At 34.5% G+C, this 27,592-nt stretch overlaps 1 protein-coding gene across 1 annotated transcript; it reads left to right on the forward strand.

The window, feature by feature from the left end:
* The first annotated feature begins 7,380 nt into the window (after positions 1-7,380).
* Positions 7,381-27,592, forward strand: LOC100809666 (trafficking protein particle complex subunit 8). The gene is made up of 27 exons (XM_003520669.5): positions 7,381-7,772; positions 7,861-7,955; positions 8,116-8,218; positions 8,602-8,706; positions 8,864-9,026; positions 11,406-11,526; positions 11,725-11,793; positions 11,899-11,979; positions 12,108-12,202; positions 12,319-12,469; positions 13,180-13,266; positions 13,387-13,506; positions 13,585-13,713; positions 13,813-13,910; positions 14,013-14,136; positions 14,358-14,465; positions 15,364-15,505; positions 16,727-16,837; positions 16,929-17,053; positions 18,829-19,011; positions 19,134-19,244; positions 22,849-23,013; positions 23,311-23,469; positions 23,698-23,931; positions 24,952-25,119; positions 26,217-26,329; positions 26,450-27,592. Exons 1-27 carry the CDS (start codon positions 7,604-7,606, stop codon positions 26,994-26,996), a joined length of 3,876 nt encoding a protein of 1,291 aa, XP_003520717.2. The 5' UTR covers positions 7,381-7,603; the 3' UTR covers positions 26,997-27,592.

Here is a 27,592-nt window from a genome sequence, read left to right on the forward strand (position 1 = left end):
TGTCCAAACTTTCAAAGTTTGAATACCCCTCCCCAAAAAAAAGAGACTGCGGTGGGCTGATGGCCAGGTCGATACAAAGTAATATGTGGTTTATAAATTTTACTATTAAATTCCATGTGTCAGGTTCTGTTCATTGAAGGTCAATATAGCTGTGAACGTGAAAGAACGTATATATTTGAATATGATTTTCTGACCAAATTATTAGCTCGAGTTGGCCATTGATCAGTGACCAGGTGCAAAGTTGGGTGCGGTCCAACCTATTTTTTTCGTACAGTTGATTTGGATTTCAGTGAAGTTTGGAACCCGCAATTAATAATTTTAAACAGCATTAGTTAGTACCCTTCTGCTGACCCATATAAATTGTCAAAGACTTCTGGCTCAACACAAAACTATTACTAGTATTTAAAATTTCAAATCAATATTCAAAGTAACCTACCTTCGCTGGGAGTCGTTGATACATTCGAAACTAGTGAAGTTTCTAAACCGCAAGTAGAGGGCATAATTGGAGTTTACTTTTACGTAAGCAACTTATTCGATCAATAAAGCAAAATCAAAATAGTAATAACCATATGCAACACATAAGGGTTAAAGTATATATTTTGTATTTTTATTTTTATATGGACGAAAGTGAATATTATTATTGATAAATAATTGTAACCAAAACTTAACACAAAATGTGTCAAGCGGTGGTTACATAAAAGAAAATTACTGCCTATATTAAAATAATGAAAAAATATGTTTAGTTTTTGTATATTTTTTTTTAGATCTTGGAATTTTATATCGTCCAATTTAGTCTATATATTTTATTAAAAATGTATATTTAGTCCCTCTTCACATACAATATTGACCCTGTTTATTATAAGACACATAAATTACACGATGATCATTATTTTTATAAATGTGACAATACATATTATTCCATGCGATATTTTGAATTAAAACCCACGAAATCTGCAATCTGCATGGTATACGAGCCTTATTTTTTTGAGTCCGTTTAAAAAGCAAGCTTTTTAGCCTATCTCGCATAACCAGCGAGTTAAATGGGTTTTACCCATGGGTATTTTAATCTCTATTAAAAAAAATAGGGTGTGGTTTAGCAAAACTAAAACCCCTAAAACACAGATCTATTGACTAAATCCCTAATTCTCAAGCACTCAGACTCCTCTCCTCTCCTCGCATAGTTAGTGAAACTCCTCTCTTCTCGTCGCACTCGACCATGTTGACGTCGCCATGACTCCTCCACACGACCACGACATATCATCTCTCTCTCTCACTCGTAGTCACTCGGACTCCACTCCTCTCCTCGCGCTCCACCATGCTAGCGTTGCCATGGCTCCTCCACATGACCATGGCTCGCAATCCCTTTCTCTCTTTCTCTTTCTCTTTCTCGTACTCGCAGTCCCAGTCTCACAGTAGTCTCCCTTGCACTCCTTTATTTTATTTTCTTGTGGATGCGAACTACTTGCAAAACGCGGGGCGGGGGTGGGTTCAAAATAAATGAGCCCATTTAGAATGTAAGTTTTGCTGGACTAGCTTTGCGGCTTGCAGGTTTCGCAGGTGTAGGTTTCGCGAGGCGGACTTACCCTAATGTCCAACTCCAATACCCACATCTTTTGGTAAACCCATAAATGCCCATGAATAACCATGAATATTTTAGAAAAATACTTTATTATGGGTAAAATAAAGATATTTATTTCATTATACCATAAGAATGAGCATAAGACGTGACATCAAGAGAAAGAGAAGAAAATATAAAAAAAAATTCTTAAAAACCAATATCATATATATGCACCTAACATAATACCCCGTCAGAAATATTTCACAACTCATCGAAGCCTTTCATTTATCTCGTGACCACGATGTACACAACAACGGAGGAAAAACTCATGCAACCAATAAAGTTATTTGAACACACAAGTCTCTTGAAAACCCACGCCCACATACTACTATCTAGGTTAAATTATTTCAAGGACATTTAGGTATGGGTACGAGTACCATGATACTCGTCTTCGCTCCGTTAAGTCACGGGTGGAGAAAATACATGTATCCCTTCCTTGTGGGTACTTTTTCTTTATTAGGGATATTAATTGTTAATATATTAGTTTTTGTTTGTAAGAGATATTTAAACTCACAATGTTAATTCATAAGCAAAAATGATCAAAAACAGTTGATTCATGAACCGGCATTGCAAGAATATTATATGTTCTCACATACGTTTTCACAAATGAATCGTGTTTTCTTCAAACATGTGTTGGTTGGTTGGAGATGATTAATCAATGTTTTATATACTATCCAATGATGGCAACAGTTTCGAAGACCCAATAAAATTTTACTGGCCCCAGCAGTTCCAGTGGGGACAGTCGTTGTGTGGTGGAATCCCTTTGACGATCACGGCCAACGTCGTTAATTCCAAATATGTTTATGTGCCACATGGCTATTCAAAAAACACCTTTCTTGATGCCATTATGATGAGAGTAACGGCGATTACTATAAGGTTGTTCTTTACCTTCATCCACGCCTTATGTTTGAAGATTGGCACACGAACTATGCTAATTACAAATGGATGAACAATTGAGTATGGTTACATAGCTCACAAAGTCGCTCATATAGATGTCTAAATGTTGCTTGGCCTCTGTCCCATAATGGAGTTGGTTGTCATGTGTACTTGGATGGACAACCTCATTTGATTCGTGGAGGGCATGACATGACTTTCGAGATTGATGAGTTTTTGCTGGTGTTGTATGTTTGGAAGATCGAGACATTTATCACTACTTGAATTCCCTATCCATGGGACGATGAACCACAAGATTCACATAGAATTATTACTTCTGATGCAATCTATACATACCACTAGCCTTATTGAACCGAAGCGTTGCTTTAATTAATCATGTACTTCTCGTGGACATACCCCTTTGATGTTTAAATCTTGGGTGTAGTTGTGTTGAAAAGTCACGACCCGTTGTACATGCTAATTTGCTAGTTTTTGTTTGTAAAAAAGATTCAAACCCACAATGTCGGTTCATGAACACAATTGATCAAAAGCCATCACGAGAATAGTATATCTGTCCATGACGTACATTTTCACAAAAAGAACCATGTTTTCTTCAAACATGTGTCAGTCAGAGATGATCAATCATCGTTTTATCTATTATCCGGTGGTGGCAACAGTTTTGAATACCTATTGATTGGCTCTTGCAATTTAAAAATGACAAAAATGGTATTAAAAGGCCTAGTACTTCCAATTTCAATGGATTTATATGCATTAAGGGGTCAGCGGATCCAGTGGTGGCAAGCGTTGGGTGGTAGAACCCTTTGATGATTGAGATCAACGTTGTTCCTTCCAAATATGTCGTTTATGTGCCAAATGACTATTCAAAAAAACACTTTAATGGATGTCATTATGATGAGAGTAACCACGATGATAAGGTTATTCTTTACATTCATCCACGCTTTATGTTTGATGATTAGGACACGGGATTTCAAAGATGAGTTTGATTACAAAGACGGGTTTCACAACTCTTTTTACCGCGCGCGGGTCACATTCTACAATATACATTCATTGAGCCCTACCACTCGGGCTGGAATTTATTTTCTCAATGATTTCCTTTTGAGTTGTCTGATCCAAGAAACCGCATAGCAACGACAACCAAAGAATCTCAAGAAGAATATCAAGGTTATGTTAGAGCAAGAAGCGCATGAGTCCGGTGAGCTCATTTTATGGTTTGTTTGTGATATGATGAGGGTAAAAACATTGTAAGTGAAGTGACCATACATGTCTCACTACGAATGGTGAACTAAAGGTAATGTCATTCACCTAGCCATGAGGAATGACGGCAAGCTGAAGAAGTTGGTAGCAAATGTCATAGGTTTCAGAAGAGAAGTAGACCTAAGAACGGGTAATTGCTATACAAGATTTCTTATCTGATTATTCCAGGATGTTAATCTTGAATATTGTACAAAGTATTACAAGGACAATGATGGTAAAAATCTCTCACTGAGCCATAATACTTCCTTGATTGCTTTACTTCCATGTGATGTTGAAAGACACATAAGAAAAATAAGGATACTATTTGACAATTGAAATGCTTACACAAATGTGTAAAAATGAAGTCATCATTGATTTTGACCAGTCTCCTTCTAGAACATTATTGTTTCCACACTATATACAACACATCACCATTGCAAGGGCAAATCGACAAAGGTCACATACTCGTCCTGTCACATATTGTCTATACAATCTCATCTCCCTCTCTTAATACATTTGATCTCATAGTGTTTGCTTTAACATGCCTTGGCATGGATCCTTCGCGCACGACGAAGGTGGCGCAACAACTCTATAAAGAAGGCTTCATCAACTATCGTCGCACCTAGTGACAGATCCAGAGAAGTTATAAGTTGTGGCGGCAAGACTTGTATAAGTTTGTAGCATTAAAAATATTACACTTCACTTTTAAAAATATTAATATACATTATAATGTTTCTTTTAAAAAATTCACATTCTATTTTTTATTTTCTCATTTTCAGTATTAATTAGCAAAAATCTTTTTCGATATAGGTAAGTAACTACACAATCATTCATCTCATACAAATTCATATCCAATACTAAAGAAAAATAATATTTTAACCTTTAACTAATCCAAAAAATAATATTTTAACTAATTAGCAAAGGGGTCTAATTAAGTTAATTCAACATTATAAGTAAGTTATTGTAAATACTTTAATACTTATGTTTGATTAAAAAAATATAAACAACAAGAATATTTTTATGTTGAGAAAATCGGAAGAAAAAAATAATAACATCCAAATAACATTTGAGAAATAATCTAATAAAATATAAAAAAATACATTGAAACATATTGAATAGAAGAAAATTAAGTAATTAACCTCTGAAATAAGATTTTTTAATTTTCTTCTCCTTAACCGTTTTTCCTTCCTTTGAGACTAGTATGTGTTTTTTGAAAAATTAAAAAATAGTAAGCTTAATAGGTATAAAAAATATTGAATATTTACAATAAAAATATCAATTACATTCTAACAAAACATGAAAGTGTAACAATATAGCAATTTGTTCTGATTTTGAGTCGGTTGCGAAAACTTGTAAGTTTTATTTTATTTTTTTATTATCAAAATTTAACTTTTACTTTTAAAATGTTATATTATTTATGGGAATATATTATTAAAGTCTTTAAAATGTTACTGGAATATATTCATCCTATGAATGCTTCTACTACGTTTTATATTCATCCTATGAATGTTTCTCTTACTTTACACTTTTTATTAATATGGAAAAACAATATCAATCTCAAAATAAGACTTTTATTATTCATTCTCAAAATCATTATTTTATTATGATTCATTTCTTAATGGTTCAAATTGAGGGCTTTTTAAGAGTGGTTACTAGTACTCCTAAATTACTAATCCCACCCCTATTTTTTTTTAATAAAACTTTACATTACTATTCATTCCTAAGCCCTTTCTTTCCCTTCCCGGTTCCCCTTCAGTTTTTGCACATCCTATTTCCCTTCATTTTCTCTCTTTGTTTCTCTCTACAAACCATTATCGCTAAACATCACACCATCCTACTTCCTACCATGACACATCCCGTTGAATCCTGTCATCAACATTATCACGATAAGCTTCAAAACTCTTTTTCCCCATTTGTGGATGCTACATAAACGTGTTATTGTTGTGTATCATATATATCAAAAACATGTTTTTGTTATGTATGAAAATTAACAACTAAAGAAAAATGTATTTTCATGTTGTGTGATACAGAACGAAAATGCATTTTCATTAAGAATCACATCACGAAAAATGCATTTATGATTTGCATCTATTTGTGATACACAATGTGTATCAAATCATATATACAACAGAAACTTATTTCAATTTTTTGTTGAAAACGACATTCCCGTTGCAAAATGAAAACACTTTCTATTTTGTGTTGTCAACAATGGAAATCTGTTTTTGTGGATAATATTTTAATAAAAAAACAAACCAAAATAAGGAGTAGTCTTAGCAATAAAGAGGTCTCATTAACAAAGTCCAGGGCCTAAGTATCTTAATGTGTGGTGCATTTTGTTATTCTTGTGCTTTTTCTTTTCTCTTTCAATTCTATCTCAATTTTCTGTTTTTTTTAATAAAAACATTTTTGACAGAAATACGTTCAACAATGAAAATGTGTTTTCGTGGAGGGTACTTTCTAAAAAATAAAAAGTTAAACTAAAATGGGAGATATAATTAACAAGGGTGCCATTAACAACCCCCGACTTTTTATAAGCAATTGTGACATTGGGCTGAGTATCTTAATGCGTGGTGTGTGTTTTGTTATTCACACGTCACAATTAATTTTTTTATAAAAATATTCTTAACAAAAATATTTTTATTGTATATGTCAAAACACAGATATAGAATAAAAATATTTTCTTTTGTGAATTTTGTTGAAGTATACAATGAACACATATATTTATTGTATATCTTAATAAACTCTTATTAAGATATGAAAATGTATTTGATTGAGTATCTTGACAAATCTTATTCAGATAAGATACGCAACACAAAAAAGTTTATTTTATGTATCGTGACATAAATGAAACTAGGCTTCCTTGTATTGACAACAAGCGGAAAAATGAAAACGAAAAGCTATCAAAGAAAACGGAATGGGGTTGCGATAAGAGTATATACGGAGGTTGGATTAAAGAGGTGGGGATAAGGGGTGTGTGTGTGTGATTTTTAATAGGCAAAATATATATATTATAATTAAGGAATAATAGTAGAACATGAGTTTCCATCATGCTTATCTGAGGTTAGCATAAGTCATGCCTCACCTGCAGAATTAATGGGTGTGTATGCGGGAGAGAAAAGAATGAGAGGGGGAGTGTCAGAAGTAAGGGGGAGAGGAAACAGAATAAGTGAGGGGAAGGTGGTAGAATAGGAATTTTAATTAAAAAAATATAGGATGTGCGAATAGGAAAAAAAAAAAGATTTAAGAATAATACGGTCAATGTGGTGCTGGTGTTTTTGAGTGAAATATTAATTTTATTGCTTGAACAAAAGAGTTAAGAATTAGAAATGATATTAAAAAATTTATAACACAAATGTTAATTTGGTATGGCTTGAAAATAAATCATATTACTATGATATATACCCATGAAAGGAAAAACTAGATTTTGAATAAAAATATCTTTAAATAAATGTTAAAAATTTAAATTAAATTATCTGATGTAACAATATAAATCACATGTATATACGTATGATTTATTGTTAAGTTACACTAAAAGTAATCATCTTATGTTCATACATTTTACTCAATGGATTGAACATTATGACAGTTAAATTCATTCTCTTTTATAATATATATATATATATAAATTTCATTTGTTGTTGAACTTTTTGCCTGGACTGCGAAGACGACGTCGTGGAAGGCAAACAGGCAAAGAGAACTTGGCTTGTTGGAGACTGAACTGTGTATTGTGTGGGTTCCCCTGGCCGTTAGTACCTAAATCTCAATCGCGCTTTAGCGACAGCAGAGATCCGATCTGCTCTGCACCTCTCTCTCACCACAGTGTCGCCAGAGAAAGGAGAATATCACATCAATAACACGATGATGATGATGGATCCGCCGATGACGCCGCTGGGGCAAATGCTATTGGAGGAGATCACTCCCGTCGTCATGCTCCTCTCAACTCCTTCCGTCGAACAAGTTTCCCTCAAGAACGGTCTCTCCTTCCTCCAGACGCTAACGCCGTTCTGCTCCTTCAACAACATCGACGGTAACTAATCTCATCCTCCAAATCCACTCCTATAATCCGTTACGCCTTCTAAGTCCTCACTAGCATTCTTCCCTTTCCCCTCTCGCAGTTCCTGTTAGGACCGCCAGTGACCAACCTTATCGCCTTCACAAGTTCAAATTGCGTTTGTTCTACGCTTCCGATGTGAGGAAGCCTGATTTGAAGGTAGTTCATTGCTCGCTCGCTCGTTTTTTTTTTTTACCAATGCCGTGACTTTGATGTTTAGGATGTGCTTGCTTCATAGAGTTTTTGAATATTCTGCGCCTTCTTCGATGTTTAGGATTTATTATGTGGTTCTATTTGTGTATCCGCACCTTTTTACTAGGTAGCTAAAGAGCAAGTGAAGCAAGTTATCACAGAGGCAGGGGAGAAAGAGTTTTCTGAGTCGTGTTCAGATGTGTCAGAAATTAATCATGAACTTTCGTCGAGTAAGTTACATTCACTGTGTGTATTTGTTTTCGTGTTTTTTATGTTCATATACATGCCTTTACATGGTAAAATAATTGGTTATTAGTTATAATAGTTTAATTTATATATGGATGAGTCTACAGCTATACAATATACATCTTCTAACTAATAATCTAATACTTATTTTGAATTGCTTGGGGTTGGAGTTGAGCTGAGCTCAGGCACTGAGCTTTTTTTAGCATTGATTAAACTTTAATTGAACAAGACAAGCTTGAGCAGATATTAGTGCTCTGCTAGGCACCACTTGTTTACAGTGCTGAAATGTGTTGTAAAAGTGTGATGTCGAGGTAGTTTAGTTCTGTCATTGTCTAAGACTTGGTTTAATTGACGAATACTTTTGTAGGTTCCGAATACCAACATACACCATCCTGGTTTCGGTTTCTCAATAAAGAACTTGTTCGTGTGGCTTCCTTTTCAGACCATGAAGCATTTGACCATCCTGTGATATGTAAGATTTGAGATCAGTTAGAGCTTCTTTTTTTTTTTTTTAACTTTCTCTTACACAGTAGTATACTACGATACATAATTTGTTTTTGAATTTTTCTTCTACTTTCCTTCTGCTGAATGTATCTTTTTGGCTTTATTTGTCTTTCTTCTACTTGCAGGTCTTGTTGCTGTTTCATCAAAGGATGAACAGCCTATTAGCAGATTTGTTGACCTTTGTAATGCCAACAAGCTTCCTTCCCTTCTTAATGATGGTGCAATGGATCCAAAAATTTCAAAGCATTACTTGTTAGTGCATGATAATCAAGATGGCCCTGCAGACAGGTATAAATGGTTCATTCTTTTTGTTTGAGAAGCTATCTAAGTGCATATACATGTGACATTGTACACTTGTTGCCAATAATTATTACACAAGACTTTGTTCTTTATATCCCAAGAAAGATTTTGTCATTTTGGTTGTTATTACTTTATGCCATTCCGTGAGATGTATCTTGTGCTCCCTCTGTCCAATAATAAGTGTCATCCTAGGTTTTTTTTACACTAACCAAGAAAAGCTAATAAATAGATGAAAGAATGTAGCAATTTTATGAAATTATCCGTATTCTTAGTCTTCTTTGCTGGAAACGGTGCAACACAAAAGCAACATTCTAAAAAATATTATTAGGGGTATAAATGGAAAAACAATTAATATTATATTGAAAAACTAAAATGACATTTATTTGTGGACTTATTTTTTCTTCTAACATGACACTTATTTTGGGATGGAGGGAGTACACGATGGGATGGGAGGTCTATGTTTCACTGTTTAATGAAGATTGCTTGGGCCTGGCATTTTGTTTAAAAGACCCTTAAATTAGAAGTTAATGGGCGTATTTCAGGGGGACACTAGGGAGCATTCTTTGGTGGCTCTAGAGGAGTATTTGAAGTTTGGGCTTTAAATATTTCTGGAAAGATTTTTGATAATTCTTTCTTCTATATTCTTACTCTCTCCCAATCATGAGCTATTCCTTTGAGAAAAACTGATTTGGAAATCCAAAGCTCCCTCTAAAAATTTTTCTATGAACATTGGTATTGATTAATTTAATAGGATACAAATGTCCTTTTGGCAAGGTTTCAGGCTTCATGTTGCTCTGTCTGTTTGATATGTGTGTTATGTGCTGCTCTAGCTCAGAATCAATTGTACACCTGTCAGTTCTCTGCAAGGTAGACCATTTTTTATTGAACATTTTGTTTGGAGTTCTTGAAGAACAGTGGGCATTCTTGCTCTAGAATTTTATCTGCTGGTTATATTTATAGGTTTCAGCAATATGGGTAAAAAACGGTGGCATTATACAAAATTTTTAGTTGGGCAATAATGTTTGTATATACTGCACACATGCTCTTATGCTAATAAGATTATATGGCCTCACTTTGGTGTTGGTCAATTGTTACTTTGAGGGAGTTTCTATTTTACACATTCGGTAGCTTTGCTGGATTCTTGGCTTTTTTTTTTTTTTTTTGCTTTTCTGCTCTGGAGGATTGCTTATTGTGCCTTTCTCTCCTTCCTTTCTAATAAATTTCTGTTTTGATAAAAAGGTAACTCTCATTTTCGTGGAAAATTAAAACTTAGGATGGAATTGGTTTGATTATTTTCTGATTTCATTTTTGATGAAAATATAGAAAAGGATCTAGTGTTATGTTTGGTTGAGCATAGGGGAAAGCATATTTTTGAGATCAGTTTAAGTGTAAATTATCCTCACTTCTCTATTTTGTCCTTATTACATTGACATTCTCTCTATCTTGAACACCTACACAATACTCCTTTGAGGAGGGAGGTTTGTGTGATGTAGACCTTAAATGAAAACAATTTCAAATTTCACAACTAGTTTCATGTTGTGGGAGTGAACATGACAACAACAAAAGCCTTATCTCACTAGGTGAGATTGACTTCTTGGATCTCATAACGTCATTCAGTTCAGTTAAATACCAAATCTTCAAAGATATTATTTATCATGGGATCTTTTTTAACAACTTCTTTCGACATCCTACTTGATCTCCCTCTCCCCTCTGAGTGGCCACACATCCATTGTAACATTCTTATTTTTGCTACTGCCATATTTTTCTATTGTTGTCCTTTTAAAGTCCAACATTTACTACCATAGAGTATAGCCAGACGCATCATAGTACGACCAAAATTGCCTTTGAGCTTGGTAGGTACTTTGTGATTACAAATAACCCCCCCTTATCTTTTTCTATTTTAGCCATCTTGCTCATATCCTATGCGTGTTCCCATCATTTTGTAGTATTGATCCCGGTTATTTAAACATAGAAATTTGTGGTATGACATCTCCCATTTTTATTTCCAAGTTAATTAAAACCATATGTAAGTTTCTTTCTTTGCTTTGGTAACTTTCCATCAATCCCTGTAAAAGATAAATGGCTTTTGTTGTAGACTTTCTTGGTATAAAACCAAATTGATTGTTTGCAATCCTCATCTCTTATCTATGCTCAATCAGTTCTTCTCATAATTTCATAGTGTGGGAGTGAACATTGAAAGTGAAAATTGTTTTATTAGAAAAATTAAAGAGAATGAAAACTTGACGGTTGTTTGCTGCAACCTAATGCAATCTTGGGCATTCACTAATCATTATTTTTCTTTGGGAATAGATTTATTAGTTGTATGTAGTGTTAGACTTATTCGAATTGCTTATTCTTCTTCAACAGAGCAAGTAAAATATTGACAGATATCAGGAGTACATTTGGTGCAAGTGACTGTTCATTGCTTTGCATTAATTCTTCCCTGGATGCTCCAATCAAACATCAAGATAATCCTTGGGCTTCATATGTAAGTTTGTTTGGGGAGGACTTGTAGCTGCTTCTTCTATTCCAAAATAAAAAAATTATTATTTAGTTCATCTTCCTTGCCTCATGCTTTTCCTTTTTCTTTTGCCTTTTGGTACCTATGTTAAAATAATATAAAATTTTGGTTTCATTCTTATGAAAGTATGCAATTTAGGCTGTTGTCTCCTGAAATTTGTGACAGATAACTGATGCCTCACCTACTCATAGTCAAGATTTTGGTTGCTTTCTCAACATTGATGATATCAACGAGGTATATTGCTTTTGCTAACAGCAATGCTGTTAGATTCATTATATAGGACCAATGCTTACATTAAGTTGCATATTTTGCTACTCATTTTTTTTGCCTTGAGCGCAGATCAAAGATCTAATGCAAGATTTAGCATCTAAGCACATCATTCCAAATATGGAGCAAAAAATTCGTGTACTCAATCAACAGGTCTTTTATGCTTAGCCCTTTTTGACTTCATGTCTTGAATTTGTTATTTCAGACCCAATATTTATTATTTTGACCTATATTCTGATTGTCCTTTACCTTTTTCTGTAATATTTTTTTGTTTTGTTTAGGTTTCTGCCACACGAAAAGGGTTTAAAAACCAAATAAAAAATTTATGGTGGAGAAAAGGGAAAGAAGATGGTGCAGATTCTCTCAATGGTCCCACGTATGCTATATTATTTATTTATTTATTTATATCTTATGATAGAATATACATGTATGCTATTTATCATTCGATTTCTTGCATTTTTTTTAATATGGTTTTGGTTTCCATTGTTGAAGGTATGACTTTAATTCCATTGAATCCCAGATTCGAGTTTTGGGTGATTATGCTTTCATGTTACGAGATTATGAACTTGCCTTGTCAAATTATCGCCTAATTTCCACAGATTACAAGATTGATAAAGCCTGGAAGCGTTATGCTGGTGTGCAGGTAATTTTATTTTTTTATATTCCAAATGCAGAGGGCTTTCAGATGATGTATGGTTGTTATATGGGTTCAAATTAGACTAGGATTTTCTGTAGAGAAGCAGTGGAAGGATGTTGAATTGGATTCTGTTTTTTTCCCCAAAATAAGGAATAACTTCCCTTCATTTAATTCTATCATTTATCTAACCAGTTGAATCTCTATTACCCTTTTGTCTTATGTTCTTACTGAGGGATTCATTCTTTTTCTTGAAATATGAAACATTGAAACCCTGGAGATATTGTAGATGTGATACTTGACATGGCTCTTTGCTTGTCATCAAAATGATCTGACTGACTTTTTAAAGTAAAAGTTACATTGCATTCAGAATTTCAGATGCACTTCAGGCCTTTTGCATTAGTCATGCTTAATGTAGGGATATTTTTGTAATTACAGTTAAAATGTTTAAAATCCTCTTCCCCTCCCCTCCAAATCCCCTCGATATTGGAGGGGAGCAAAAATTAGATGAAGAGGGGTTTTGCTCCCCTCAAGTCCCCTCCCCTCCCCTCCTAAGAATTGAACCAAACAACAAAAGTTTAAAAAGATCACTCCCCTCTCCTCGATTTCCCTCCAACCAAACACTATGTAACTATGACTTTTCCAGTGCCATATTATAAGCTTTCTGACTGTAGAATGTTCTGAAATGCATCAATCTGTTTGCCTACTTTATTTTTCAGGAAATGATGGGACTTACATACTTCATATTGGATCAATCAAGAAAGGAAGCTGAGTATTGCATGGAAAATGCTTTTAACACATATTTAGTATGTATGGTTTATTTTGGATCATAAGAAAGATTGAGTAGCATGTTTTTCTAGTAATGCTCTGTTACTTCTATATTCCTTTTGCGTTCTCTTTTTGATTAATAAACTTGATATTTCCAGAAACTTGGATCATTGGGTCAGCTAAATGCAACAAGATGTGGTCTGTGGTGGATAGAAATGTTAAAGGCACGTGATCAATATAAGGAGGCTGCTACTGTTTATTTTCGTATTTGTGGTGAGGTAGTGCTTTCTTTTTAAAAAAAATAAAATTGTAATTTAGGATTATTGTTTTCTGCTGTTGACCAATTCCTTTCTTAGGATATCCTACATTCTGCTGTGATGCTTGAACAAGCATCATACTGCTACTTGTTGTCTAAACCCTCCATGTTACACAAATATGGATTTCATCTAGTGCTTTCTGGTGAGCAGTATAAAAAGTGTGATCAGGTATTGGGATATCAACAATATGCAGAAACCCTCCTTCCAATATAATAATGTATTGCTCTTCTTTACTAATTTTTTTATCCTTAACCTTGTCATGCTCAGATCAAACATGCAATTCGAACATACAGAAGTGCTCTTTCTGTTTTTAGAGGAACTACTTGGAGTTATATAAATGATCATGTTCATTTCCATATAGGACAGTAAGTTAGACTTGGTTTAGCTATAATGTTTTTTTTTTTTTTTTATCAAAAAGTATGGCACCAACATTCTTTGAACTTTCTTAATCAAGATGTTTGTTTTAGGTGGTATGCTTCTCTTGGGATGTATGATGTGGCTGTCAAGCATATGATGGAAATCTTGGCCTGTAGTCACCAGTCCAAGACAACACAGGAATTATTCCTGGGCGACTTTCTTCAAATTGTCGAGGTGATAGTGCCTCTATTGCCTTTTCAAATATCATACAATTAGAACCTGATCGTTTGTATGATATTTTCTGAATAAGCAAAATAATTTGATTTGTTGTAATTTGTAATTTCTAACAGAATTTGCTTTGCATGAATCTATAATTTCAGTGTTTTATGTATCTTGATGCTAGGACAGAAGCTAATTAATTTGACAGCGGTCTTAATTTTTCGTGTATATCATAGAAAACTGGACGGACGTTTGAGGTAACAAAACTTCAATTGCCTGTAATCAACATCTCTTCACTGAAGATCATCTTCGAAGATTACCGAACTTTTGGAACATCTTCAGCTGTAAGTTGAATCCAATTCTATGCTTCCCCATTCTCTGAGTGAAATTGCAAGGAAGAACTATTCATGAAACTATTTGACTAGTTAAAGATGTTCCAAAAATTCACCTTTTCCTTTTCCCTTTCAAGTGCAAGCTGTGTTCCATTTGTCAGTTGCTTATTTGTTTGTATATGTGTTAAAAAACCACAGAGCAACTGAACATGAAAAGCTCAATCCATAGGATGAAGTACAAAGGATGGGTTTTGATTATCTAAAATGTCCCTTTACATTACTTGAAAGCATGAACAGACCAATTTCCATCTTTCTGTTTTTTTTATTATAAAGGGATTTACCTGATTGTTAGGAACTATGGATCATTTAGACCAAACTACTAAAGAATCATTCTAGTTAAAATGCTCATGCTCTGGCAATCTTAGCCGCTTATTATGACCAATATGCTTGATTTACTGTGAAATTGGCTTAGGTTTTGAACTTCTAAAACAAACTACTGATGGGCCACATAACTGGCCAGTTTAACACCAATTTTAGCCCAAAACAATGCGATACCATGTGAGCAGTAGGAACACTCTTTTGTAGCACAATCAATTCATTCAATAGGGATGATGGTGGGTTCTGTGTATGAATCCTTGCTGAGGTGATTACGAGCAAAGAGTGGAAATTATGATTCTCACTGTGTGGTTTGCAAAGGGACTTGTAGGAATTTTTTTTGTCCTCTATTCAACTTTTGCTATAACCATTATATCATGGGTTTTCATTTTAATACTTGTGTTAGTAGTAGTACTTTCAAATTTCCAGGGGAAGCATTTCTGTTTCATGGATTCTGTTGCACATAAGTTACAAATTAGTTAATGGCTGTAGTTTGACGGCTTGAAGTGTCACCACTCTCTGGCAAACATTTCAGGCTAATACTAGAGAAGGCTTGTGGCACTCTTTGGAGGAAGAAATGCTACCATCATTCTCTTCTGCCAAGACAAATTGGTTGGAGTTGCAATCAAAGCTTATCTCAAAAAAGCACAGTCAATCGAATGTTTGTGTTGCAGGCGGTATGTGGTAGAATTTCCTGAGATTGATAATTTAATCATTATATTTCATTTTATTTCACTTGAATGTTTTTCCAATTGTTAACTAATTATTGGAGGATAAGAAGTTCATTTGCTGCCTTACATTTTATGTAATAGCATGTTCTGGCTTCATGAAGGAATGGTGGTAAATACAAATTAAAGGGAAAGGAAAAATCAAAATGGTGTTGAACTTTGAACCTCTAAATTTTGTTTGAACCATATGTTTATGTTTATATGATAGATTCTAGCTGTGGGCTACTGTTCTAGTGAAAACTGCTACCAATACATGTTTTCTCTTACTATTAAGGCTTACAATCAGAAAGTTGATTTGCTTTAGAATGCTCATAGTTTGTAAATATATGCTTGTAAATGTTATTGTAGATATACATCGTATTTTCTGTTTTCTTATCAAGACAGATGCCTAACCATTGTGTAATTTTTTTTAAATGGATTATATCTCATAATGTAGCTTGAATAAGTGATCTTTGCCCTTTTTGAAGTTGAGTGTTTTATATTTTGTTTCCTTTTTCGCTCAAGTTTATGTATTCTCTTTGCATCCTTGACAGACATGTAGATTTAGGAACTGATTTTTTAGAAATAATTTATTTTTCAAAAGCTCTCTCAGGAAGCTAACTAAAAAAAAGATTATTTATTCCAAACAAGTTGAATCAAACACAGTAATTATTCAGTGAGCCCCAATCTTAAGCCACAAGTATCCTCAGGTTTTATTCATTATGACTTAGATGCATGGTAGTTTTTAGCAACTGTGGTCTGCATTAGACCATCAGGAGTGGAACAAGAGCTTCAGTTGTTTTGTAACATTTGGCATGTACTCATTGTAATTATAGGTTAAAACTTAAAATAGTTACCATATTTCATTATCCTACCAGTATTGTAGAAGATGGATGGACTCAAGCAGGACTATTGATTCCATTCATTTAGGGAATTGAATTGAACTTTTCAGTTTATGAAGTGACTGATTTTTACTAGAAACTAATTTGAAATTTTGATGGCATTTGGACTTTCATGTGTAAATCCTGTTGATATTAGTGCAAAATATAAAATATAAAGCGGAATTTTGTTTAAAATTTGTTTTTATATATATATTTTTTAAAATGGTTTAAGGAATTGGAACTATAGGCTGACTTTTCCCCCCTTTATATTGTTATTGGTGATTGTTTGTTTTATTGCACCCATTTGCAGAAGCTGTGAATGTGAATATTGAATTTAAAAATCCTCTGCAAATCTCAATTCCCATATCTGGTGTTACACTTGTATGCAAGTATTCTGCCAGTACTGGTGATATTAGATCAGGTAAGCTATGAATTTCTATTTCTACCTTCTTTTTATTAATTTTTATTTTATTTTTATTCATTAGTAATACTTTTTCATTTGGGGACTACAGATGAGAATGAGTCAAGTGTGGAGAAAGATAATGAGGTTGACCACTTTAGGAATATGAGCTCCGACAATTCCTCATTTATGGTGTCCGAGGTTGATTTCTTACTAGGAGGCGGTGAAACAACCATGGTGAGTTTGTTTTGTTTTAGAGATGAAGTCTAGTATGAGAGATCTTGTTTTGACTAAAAATATGCAAATTGAGTTGCATTGAGGAAAATCAAGAAATTCATTTTCCATCTTAATTTTGTGCATATCTCCAATTAAATTGAAGCTTGAGTATAATGGCACTAGACTTCAGTCCTGGAAGATGAAGATAATTGTTTGTTCTAGCAAAGTACAAATGAAGCTCCCAGATGATATATCTCTTTTTTTGTCCAGTCTTTATTTGAGAGATAGGGTTTCTATTAGGAGACCCACTATTTCTGTTGTGAGAAGTTGAAAACAAACACCACACCTAACAGCAGTGCTGGCAAAGAGCACCTATGTCCTTTCCTGGCAAATTCACAGCTCCAGGGTTTGTCCCATTGTTTCTGTCCTTTGGACTTTTTGGTTAATTCTTACCCGTCCTGCTGTTTTGTTCTCTCTCCAGCAGCTCTTGGTTCTCTGTATGACAGACCACAATGGCCTTTCATTTCACTGTTCTGCCCCTTTGCTTTCCTTTTTTTTTCTTGTCTTCAAAGTTCTAATGTGTTTTGATCTCATCACTTTTCTCCATTGTTTCTATTCGTTGACTTCAGCTTATGAATGACTTGACTATTAATTATAAACGTTCCTTGAATTTTAGGTTTTGTTATAAAACTTTTGAGCATTTATATATGTGCTTATAAATTATTCAACTTGTATTTATAAATTATAATATTCAAAATAGCAATCATCCCACATTCCCACTCAACAATAGTGGTTTTGGGGCTAGGCTGCTCTATGCCATTATCCGGGATTTATAACTATGCTACTAACCTGTTGTCAGCAGTTTCCCAGATGTTGGAAAGCCACCTTAATTGTAGCCTCAAGGAGGTGTGTTTAGTCCAACATCGATTGGAGATATGACTTAAATAGAGCTTACAAGACTTGGGTAATCCTCACCATACAATCTAGTTTATGGGGTTGAGTTAGGATCTAAGTCCAAATGTCTAAGACTAGACATAGACTTAACCAAATTCTATAGCGTAACATGCATTCTAATGCGTTGCCTAGACATTCATTTTTATTTTATTTTTAATGAAGAAAAATGTTAATTAATTAAGGGAGAATAGACAAAGTGTGCAAGAAGTATGAGCTAAGAAAAGCTCTTGAAAATGTGTGCACTATGCTCTAACCGAAAACACCAAACCACAACTGGCATACTGCCACAAAGTTTTGTCATCCTTTTTTCTCTCTCTCTAAACCTAATGCTAAATAAGAGAATGTCTTGATTTACCCCTTTTTGCTCTTCATTTGGCCCAAAATAACTTAGGTGTGTGTATTAAAAGAAAGAAGGGGTGCAATGTAGGGGATTGTGATCAAGTGAAAATGAAAAGGATCTCCACTATGTAACTAACTGCTGAGCTGGCAGTAGGGAGGGTAGAGAAAATGTGATTTAGTTCTATGACATATAAGGCTAGGGAGTGCGGATTGGAGAGGTTAGGCTGGGACTTTTGGGAGAGACTTAACTGCCCAGGACATTTTCTTTTTCCATTGAATTCCTTTTTCATCAGTCTTCAACATTCAGGCACTGTATCCTCCTGATACAGGTCTATTTTAGCAATAATACATTGAATTTACAGTGAATTTTCATCTATTTTTCTGCTATTTGTTTGATAGCTATTATCTTTTTGCATAATTATATATGTGTGTTTGTTTGTGTGTATTGTATTTTCAAGTTATCATTTTTTCAAAATTAACATTGTCAAGTACATGTTTTCCAGATACAACTATCAGTTACTCCCAGGGCAGAGGGTACTCTTGAAATTCTTGGTGTTAGGTGGAAACTGTCTGGTACAATAGTTGGCTTTCACAACTTTGAGTTGTGCCACCCAAAGAAGATTATAAAAGGAAGAAGGAAAACAAAGCACATGCCAAATGAGAAATTTAAATTTATGGTGATTAAGGTGGATGCTCTTATCCTACCCTTTCTCATTATTCTCTTTTTTTCCACGTGAATTTTAAGTCATCCCTCTTGTAGAGTCTCTAAGTTTGAGCTAAAACAGCTTTTCCTCTTCTAAAATCCCAGAGCATACCCAAGCTTCAGGGTTCCATTCACCCTCTACCTGGAAAGGCGTATGCTGGAGATTTACGACAACTTGTTTTGGAATTGAGGAATCCATCAGACTTTCCTGTTAAGGTACCATGTTTGGAGTCAACTTGCTCTAAGGCTTAAATAGGTTTTTAGTCCCTATAAATATGACTTCATGTAGTTTTGGTATTTCAATTTTTTTTTGTTAGTATTGGTCCTTGTAAATTGTTAAGATATTGTACATAATTAGTGAAATGTGAAATACTGTACTGCATAATTAGGTTGATTTGTCTTCTGATTATTTCCATACATAGATAGGTTGATCCTAATCCCTAAACTTAAGGGATAGATTCTTGCTCACTGTATATAAATATTGCACTCATTATCATGAAAAACAATCAGATTTCTCACCATTCATTTTCAATTTAAAGTTTAAAATATTTGTAAATGTTCATTGCTGTTTAGTGGTCACCACTGACTGAGTGATAATGTGACAAATAACATGCCATGTCATTGTCACATTATCACTGCTATCCGTCATACTAAGGGACCATGACAAAGGAAATGTAATATAAAAAAGGAACAAAACAAAATTATTATATTTACAATTACAAGAGCCAAAAACATATTTAAGTTAATTTTCGAATTGTGAGCTTTGAAACTTAAAAAAATGAACATATCTCCAGTAGTTAGGAACTAATCCTTCCTTTTTTGTGGTCTTTCATTTTTAACCTAGAGCATCACTTTATAGCAATGGTTTCTCAATCTTTTTTATAGTACTTTCTAAATATTTTTTTAATGTTTAGTTTGAGAGAAAATGAACATGAAACTTAGAGATTGTATTTCTCTAAAATGAAAATCCAATTACAAAGATGAGGGTTCAGCTATATAATAGCACCCAATATTCCTAACAGAACTAAAATACAGTTGTAACTAATTCTACTGCTCATATCACCGGGTGATACTACTCTAATACCCTCCCATGAGTTCAACAGTGGTGAGAAGCTGCTGAATCACCCACTTTGAGCTTGGGTACAAGATCTGTAAAATGTGTGGAGAGAGAGCTTTGGTTAGGATATCAGAATATTGGTCTGAAGAACGAGCATGAAAAACTTGAAGTTGCTTTGCGAGAACCTTCTGCGTACAAAGAAGTCAAGCTCCACGTTCTTGGTGCAGGTATGCAAAACTGGATTGTGAGCAAGAAATACGGTGTCAGTGCTCAAATTGTCACAATAGACCTGAGGTGTGGAGTGCTGCACTACAAGTTTGGACAGCAGTGTTTGCATCCACGTGATTTCAGCAGTGGCATGAGCCAAGCTTTGATATTCAACCTCAGTGCTGGATCGGGCAATGACAGTCTGCTTTTTGGACCACCAGGATATGAGGTTAGGGTCAAGAAACACACAGGTCCCAGAGGTAGAATGTCAGTCATATGGGTCAGATGCCCAATCAGCATCACAGAAGACAGTGAGGGACAAAGAAACACGCATTGAGGCTGGATGCAAGTAAAGACCCCAGGAGATGGTGCCTTTTAAGTATCTCAAGACACCTTTGACAGCAACCCAGTGAGTCTCAAGGGGCTGAGACATAAAACTGACAGAGTTTGTTCACTGGAAAAGTGATCTCTGGGCATGTAATTGCAACATACTGCAGTGCATCAACAACAGATCTATAGGTAGAAGCATCAGTCAGAAAATCAGAACCATTTTTGGTGAGTTTGGAACCACTAACCATTGGAGAAGAAATGGGTTTTCCTATGACCATATTGGTTCTAGGCTTCCAGCCAAGAGGTCACGAATATATTTGCTCTGAGTGAGATAGAGTCCCATCAGACTGAGGTTTGAGTTAAATGCTAAGAAAGTAGTCTGGGTTGCCAAGATCTTTGAGGGAAAAGACAGTGTTGAACTGAGAGACTAGGGTCTGCCAAAGTGCAGACTGCAGAATTGCTACCAGTATGGACGATGTCATCAACATATACTAACACATAGGCAGTTGCAGTCCCTTTAGAGTAGATAAACAGACAGATCGCACTTGCTTGGCAAAACTGAACTACTGTAGCTGTAACAGTGTAGATTTTAGCCTGTCAAACTAGGTGTGCTAGGCTTGTTTCAGCCCATAGATCGTCTTGTGTGGTCTGCACATGAGAGACTTGTCATGAGATTCAAAGCCAGGAGGCTGGTCATATAGACTTTCTCCTCAAGGATCTCATTAAGGAAAGCATTGTTGAAATCGAGTTGCTTTAGGGGCCAGCCATGAGTGTTTGCCAAAGTGAGAATGAGACGAACAGTAACAGGTTTGCTAACTGGTGAAAAGGTCTCAGTATAATCACTGCCAAACTGTTGGTTAAAGCCCTTGGCAACAAGGTGGGGTCTATGCCTGTTGACCGTGCTTTTTGGATTTTCTTTTACTCTAAACACCAATTTGCAGCCAATTGGAATGCAGCCAGGGGGTAAAGACAAAGGACTATAACAAAAAAAATACTATATTATGAGGGACTGAAAGTATTTAAGCCGAAATTTATATAACAATTACTTCTAGAGTATGTGTGTGTAATGCTAATGAGAGAAAAATATTTAATGAAAACAAAAGCAATTATTATGTTGAAAACACAAATTACTTAATGTAGAAGCATATATGATATGAAGATGATGCCAAAGATAAGCGCTTCTCAAGTTTAATCCAAGTCAAGAATTCAGAAAATAACTCCCAAGAGTCACAACTCTTCAAAAAGTAACTCCCAAGAGTCAACACTCTTCAAAAAATAACTCCCAAGAGTCACAATTCTTCAGAAAATAACTCCCAAGAGTCACAACTCTTCAAATAACTCCTAAGAGTTACAACTCTTCAGAAAATAATTCCCAAGAGTCACAACTCTTCAGAAAATAACTTCCAAGAGTCACAAACTTCAGAAAATAACTCCCAAGAGTCACATCTGTTCAAGAGATTTTTGAATGGCCATCAAAGGCCTATAAATAGGTGACTTGGGACACGGAATTCTTAAAAGAGTTTTTCTGAACTGAAATGTCTTATCCTCTTAAAAAAATTCCTTGGTCAAACACTTGTATATTCAATAAGGAATCTTGATTGATCTTCAATTGTAATATCCTTCTCTTAAAGAGAGAAACTTCTTCTTCTTCTTATTCAAAGAGATTGATTAAGGGACCGAGGGTCTCTTAAGTTGTAAGGATTTCTGAACACAAGGAAAGGATTGTCCTTGTGTGGTTCAAACTTTGTAAAAGGCATTTTACAAGAGAGTGAAAATCTCAAGCGGGTTGCTTGGAGACTGGACGTAGGCACAGGACGTGGCCGAACCAGTATAAAAACTGAGTTTGTATTCTCTCTTCCCTTAAAACTTATTTTATTTATTGCTATTTATCTTTTGCTTTAAAGAAGTTTATTTTGAATTGTCTTTTGAGTAATTCATATTAAGGGTGCATTGTTAATCCAAAAAGAAAGAGTGAAATTTTTAATTGGAGAATAGTTTTTTTTAATCTTAATTCAACCCCCCTTCTTAAGATAACTAAGGCCACTTGTCTAACACTTAATACTTGCTTTCTTAGGTGATTGAAAGCATTTTAGTAGGATGTGTTACATGTTCTTTTACAAGTGTCCTTATTAGCAGGACCTTGTATTGGGTTGAACTTCAGATCTTGCTTTCTTCCTCCTCTTTCTGGCATACTTTTTTTCTTAATACCATTTGTGGTTTTGGCAGAATCTGAAGATGAAGATAAGTCATCCTAGATTCCTGATAATTGGGAAGCAGGAAAATAGGAAGTCAGAGTTTCCTGCGTGCTTAAGAAAGAGAACAGATGCAGTACTAAGTGATGTGTATGCTAATCCTAACATCATGTCTGACACAGTCTTTTTGTTTCCAGAGGTCAGTGTTGAATCTTTTCCATTTAAGTTGTGTATTGACACTTGTTAAAAAGGAAGAAGCAGAATTACAGAAGCATATTTAGACTGAAACCATGTGTCTTAAGGCTCCATGGAGAGGTTTATATAGGCTTATTGTATTAATTACAAATAAATAGAGGAGATTTTGTTTCCTCTAAATCAAATATTCAGTTGCCTATAAACCTCTATACATTAAATGTAAATATCCTTTCCTGATTTTTCAACAAAACTTTATTCTAATTTGGCTCCTGTTGGTCACATGATTTACACTTCCTTTCAGGGCACATCAGTTCAAGGTGAAGCACCCTTCTTGTGGCCTCTTTGGTTTAGGGCTGCTGTTCCTGGTGATATATCACTTTACATGAGCATATATTATGAGATGGGAGATGCATCAAGTGTCATCAAATATCGTACTCTTCGCTTGCATTACAATCTGCAGGTTAGTATAATGAATACTGAAAGAAACTTTTGGGCATCACTGGTTTTATTTTCTTTATATTGTAACTTTTTTTTCCTTGGGTGGCTATAAAATTAATTGAATAATAATTGTGTTCTATGATTTTTTGCTGCATTATGAGTGAAAAAAGAATATGTTAAATGACTAATTTTCATATATACCTGGCATAGACCTAGTTAATTCTTAAGTGCCAAATTTTGGTGATCGTAGGTATTACCATCGTTGGATGTCTCATTTCAAATAAGTCCTTCTCGATTAAGATTACAAGAATTTCTCGTTCAATTGGATGTTGTTAACAAGACTAGCTCAGAAAGTTTCCAAGTTTATCAGTTGTCGTCAGTTGGTCACCGCTGGGAAATCTCGTTACTTCAAGCTCCTGATACTATTTTTCCTTCACAATCATTGAAGGCTGGCCAAGCAATATCTTGTTTCTTTACACTAAAGGTTTGTGCTATAGGTTTTGATTTTTGTGATTCATTTGTTTTGCATGCTTTGTTATGGAATTGGGTTTCATTTGAGGGGTTCTATTGAAATGTGAAAAGATGGATGTTAATTGGTTTAATATAAATATTTTAATTAATGGTATACATTAAACACATAATCTATAGGGATAATAATTAGAGGCAGGTGACTTGAAACGAAATGTTGAACAATATGAACCTTAGTGGTTATTTCGTTGTAAAATATGCTATTGATCACCAATTCTTTTTTTTCCTTATGTTAGAGGGTGAAAAACCCTTTTACCTGGTTGTATCCATATTCCATAGTTTATTAGTGACCTAAATGTTTTAGAGCAATCACTATGTTGTTTGCATAATATATTACTGTAAAGAAATTATTTTTGATGAATGAGTGGTGGTTAAGAAAATATGGAATTCATCTTTGATTCAGAAACAACCATAAAAAAAATAGAATGATTAATAAGATGGAAAACTTTGATGCAGAAATTCAGGGAGTGACCACGTTAATATTTCAGAATCTGTATATTCAAATGCTTAGTTATCTGAGCTTATGTGTCTTAAACTTGACTTGATTTTATCTGAAAAAGAATGTGTTTGGGTGCTTGCAAATTTGATTTTGGATGATCTTGATTTAACGAAATTGATTTTGGTTGAAGTGATTTATTTTTGGAAACTTTTATTTCAAAAGTTGGCATTCAAACCTAGTATGTAATTCTCAACCCAACATGAATGCTACATTTTTCACTTCTGCTCAAACATGCTTTAAGGACCAAACATGATTATAACTTTATGTAAGCAAACGATTTTTTTTATAAAAAAAACTGTTTACATTATTCCAACTAACGTGTGGGTAGTTCAAACACTCCCGAAAATATGCTATTAGTATTATTATATTATGTATCTTCTGTTTACGTGCTTGTGCAAGATGTGGTCGTTAGTTGAAATTTGTATGCGTGTGTGCATGTGATTATTTCAGTTAGCTGAATTTATTGTTTGCCCTCAGAATTCTTCGAGGTTTTCGACATTGGAGGACAACATATCTACATTGCCTGTCAGAAGTGATGTAAGATTGGTACCCCAAAGCAGTGAGGATTTAGTTTACGATATAAACAGTGCACCTTTGTTCAATTTCCACCATTATGAAAGATTGCAGCAGAAAGTTACATATGAGGTTAACATTTATTTTGTTTTTATTGAAGTCCAACCAAAGTGTATCTTTTTTGTAATTTGAGTTTCATATCATTTAGGGTATGCTTGACTGTGTTGATGAAAGCGGAAAAGTAGAAAGCATATGGTGGTTTTAAAATAATTTTTAACCAAGAATGAAACGTTTATTATATTTTATTTTTGGGGAATGCTAATATCCACCCTAGTTGGTGTGCATTAGCATTTAACACCAAAAAATTTGGATTAAAAAACCATTGAATCTTTTGTTTTTCAAAATTTAATTTAAGGACATTATCTATGATGAAATACGATAATATCCTTGAATTAAATTTTGGAAAACAAAACAACCAATGGTTTTATAGTTCAAATTTTTTTGTGTTGAATGCTAATGCACTCCAACTAGGGTGGATATTAGCATTTCCCTTGATTTTTTTATGCCTTTGTTTTAGGGTACTAAGCAAGTGTAAAGTGGTAAAGTGATATTCTCTGCTAATTATTCCACCTACTCAAGCACTCCCACTTTTGCCATTACCCTATTCTCTTAAAATCTGGAATGTACACTCCCTCAAATGATTTTCCTTGCCTGTAAATTTACTTTGGAGTATATTCTTAGCTTTTGTTTGGTTCTCATCCCATGGTTTCTTCAAGGGTGTTGACGTATCTGATTTGCAAAGGGATTGGGTTGCATTGTGCTACTACACTCATAGTTTCTTTGCTTCCTTACTTTTTGTCTTGTTTTAATTATTTTTCACAGCTCAAGGATATTTTTCCGTCCTATTTTATCATACTTGAAGTTTCAATAGGACAAAACAAGTATCAAAGTTTCAATTAGCTATATTACTAGGTTTCACTTTTTTTGTTGGTTAGCTAACCAGGCAGTAGATAAGATATTTCAATGTGTAATATGAATATCATTTTTTTTTAATTTGCTTTGACTACAACAGGCATGGTTTCTAGGTTTAAAGAATTTGAAAGTTTAAAGGACATTTGTTTTCCAGTGTCAGAACATTTACGATTGACTTTTACAAAATTCTTAGACTCTCTATTTATTGTTTTTTCTCTCCTTTTACTCACACAAGCTTCATCTGTTTGTATGATCAGGGTGACTTAAATACTGTTGATTTTGTATTGATCTCTCGGCCATTCAAGAGTAATGACGATCCTGGTTTTTCCAATCCTCCTCATGTTATGTCTCATCATGCGTGTCACTTCAGGTATGTTTCTCCCATGCATAATAGTTCTAATTTTGACTTTATAATAAATTTCAAATATCCATGTTTATGTTAATTGTCTTTTGGGGGTATTTATGTTATTATGTTTCTGTCTTCTACTAGTACTGCTAGCACGGGCCCTATTTCATGGCTAGTGGATGGACCTCAAACCTTACATCATGACTTCTCTGCATCATTCTGTGAAATAAGTCTGAAGATGCATATTTACAATTCTTCTGGTTCCACTGTTTTTGTACGCATTGACACCTTAGATTCTGCTGGTAATGGTGGGCACATGAACAGTGTAAATGTGGTTCAATCAGCAACTAGTGATAACCGAGCAGGGTGGCATGATATTACACCAGTGAATGAACTCAAAGTCACATCAAATGTTCTTGGAACCCAACCAGGAAAGGCACTATCATTGGAAAGTGTGCCTTCATATATTTGGTCTGGATCAAGCTCAACCAATCTCCACATTGATGCTATGTCCTCAGCAGAAATTCCTCTTCAGATCTGTGTGTTTTCCCCAGGGACATATGACCTGTCAAATTATGTTTTGAATTGGAAACATCCATCCAATGGTCAGGGAGACAGTGATGAAACGAAGCAGCATTCAGGCAAGTGCCAGGGCTATAAATACTATCTTACCGTGCTTCAGTCCACTTGAGAAGTTAGTAAATGTTTTGCTGTCCGTTTATCTCATGCTAGAATTTCAGAAGTGATTTGTAACCGGGGGCTGTATATATTACATATGTTTTCATGTATTGTTAAAATGCCATTAGGAACTAGGAACAGGGTAAAAGTTCGGTTGAAAAAGCGGTAGAACTCAAGTTCTTTTTGTCCAAACAATAATGACGGTGGCGATATACAATTCATCCAACAGGCTAGGATAATTGGACTGGCCAAGTTTGAGAAAGGAAGTTATAAGGAAGTATTTTTATGGAGACAAGGAAGTACTTTTATATGAAGACAATCTTAACAATTTTTTGCATGCCCCACGGTTAACTAGGGATGGAATGGCAGAGTGGACCACAGGCAATCGAATGAGAATTTTTCACCCCTTACCCCTGAAAGCGGGGTGCACGTGTTAGCGGCGCAAGAATTGGTTACACACCGAATGTTTTGAGTTCAAGGAGCATTGGAGCATTTGTTCTTTCTAATTTTGCTACATATGATCGGAAGCAGTTCAGAGAGCCTACTTTTGTGACTCTTGCAAACTTGTAAGACAGGCATTTGATTAAAAGAAATAAATTTTTATTGTTA

Source organism: Glycine max, chromosome 3 (assembly GCF_000004515.6).
Source record: "Glycine max cultivar Williams 82 chromosome 3, Glycine_max_v4.0, whole genome shotgun sequence".
NCBI lineage: Eukaryota > Viridiplantae > Streptophyta > Magnoliopsida > Fabales > Fabaceae > Glycine > Glycine max.

Excerpts from the sequence above, each read along its gene's own strand:
- LOC100809666 (XM_003520669.5), top strand. The coding sequence starts at position 7,604 with ATGATGATGATGGATCCGCCGATGACGCCGCTGGGGCAAATGCTATTG. Across the intron at positions 13,507-13,584 it reads ATTTTCGTATTTGTGGTGAG|GATATCCTACATTCTGCTGT; the intron begins GTAGTGCTTTCT and ends TTCCTTTCTTAG. Across the intron at positions 23,932-24,951 it reads CTTGTTTCTTTACACTAAAG|AATTCTTCGAGGTTTTCGAC; the intron begins GTTTGTGCTATA and ends GTTTGCCCTCAG.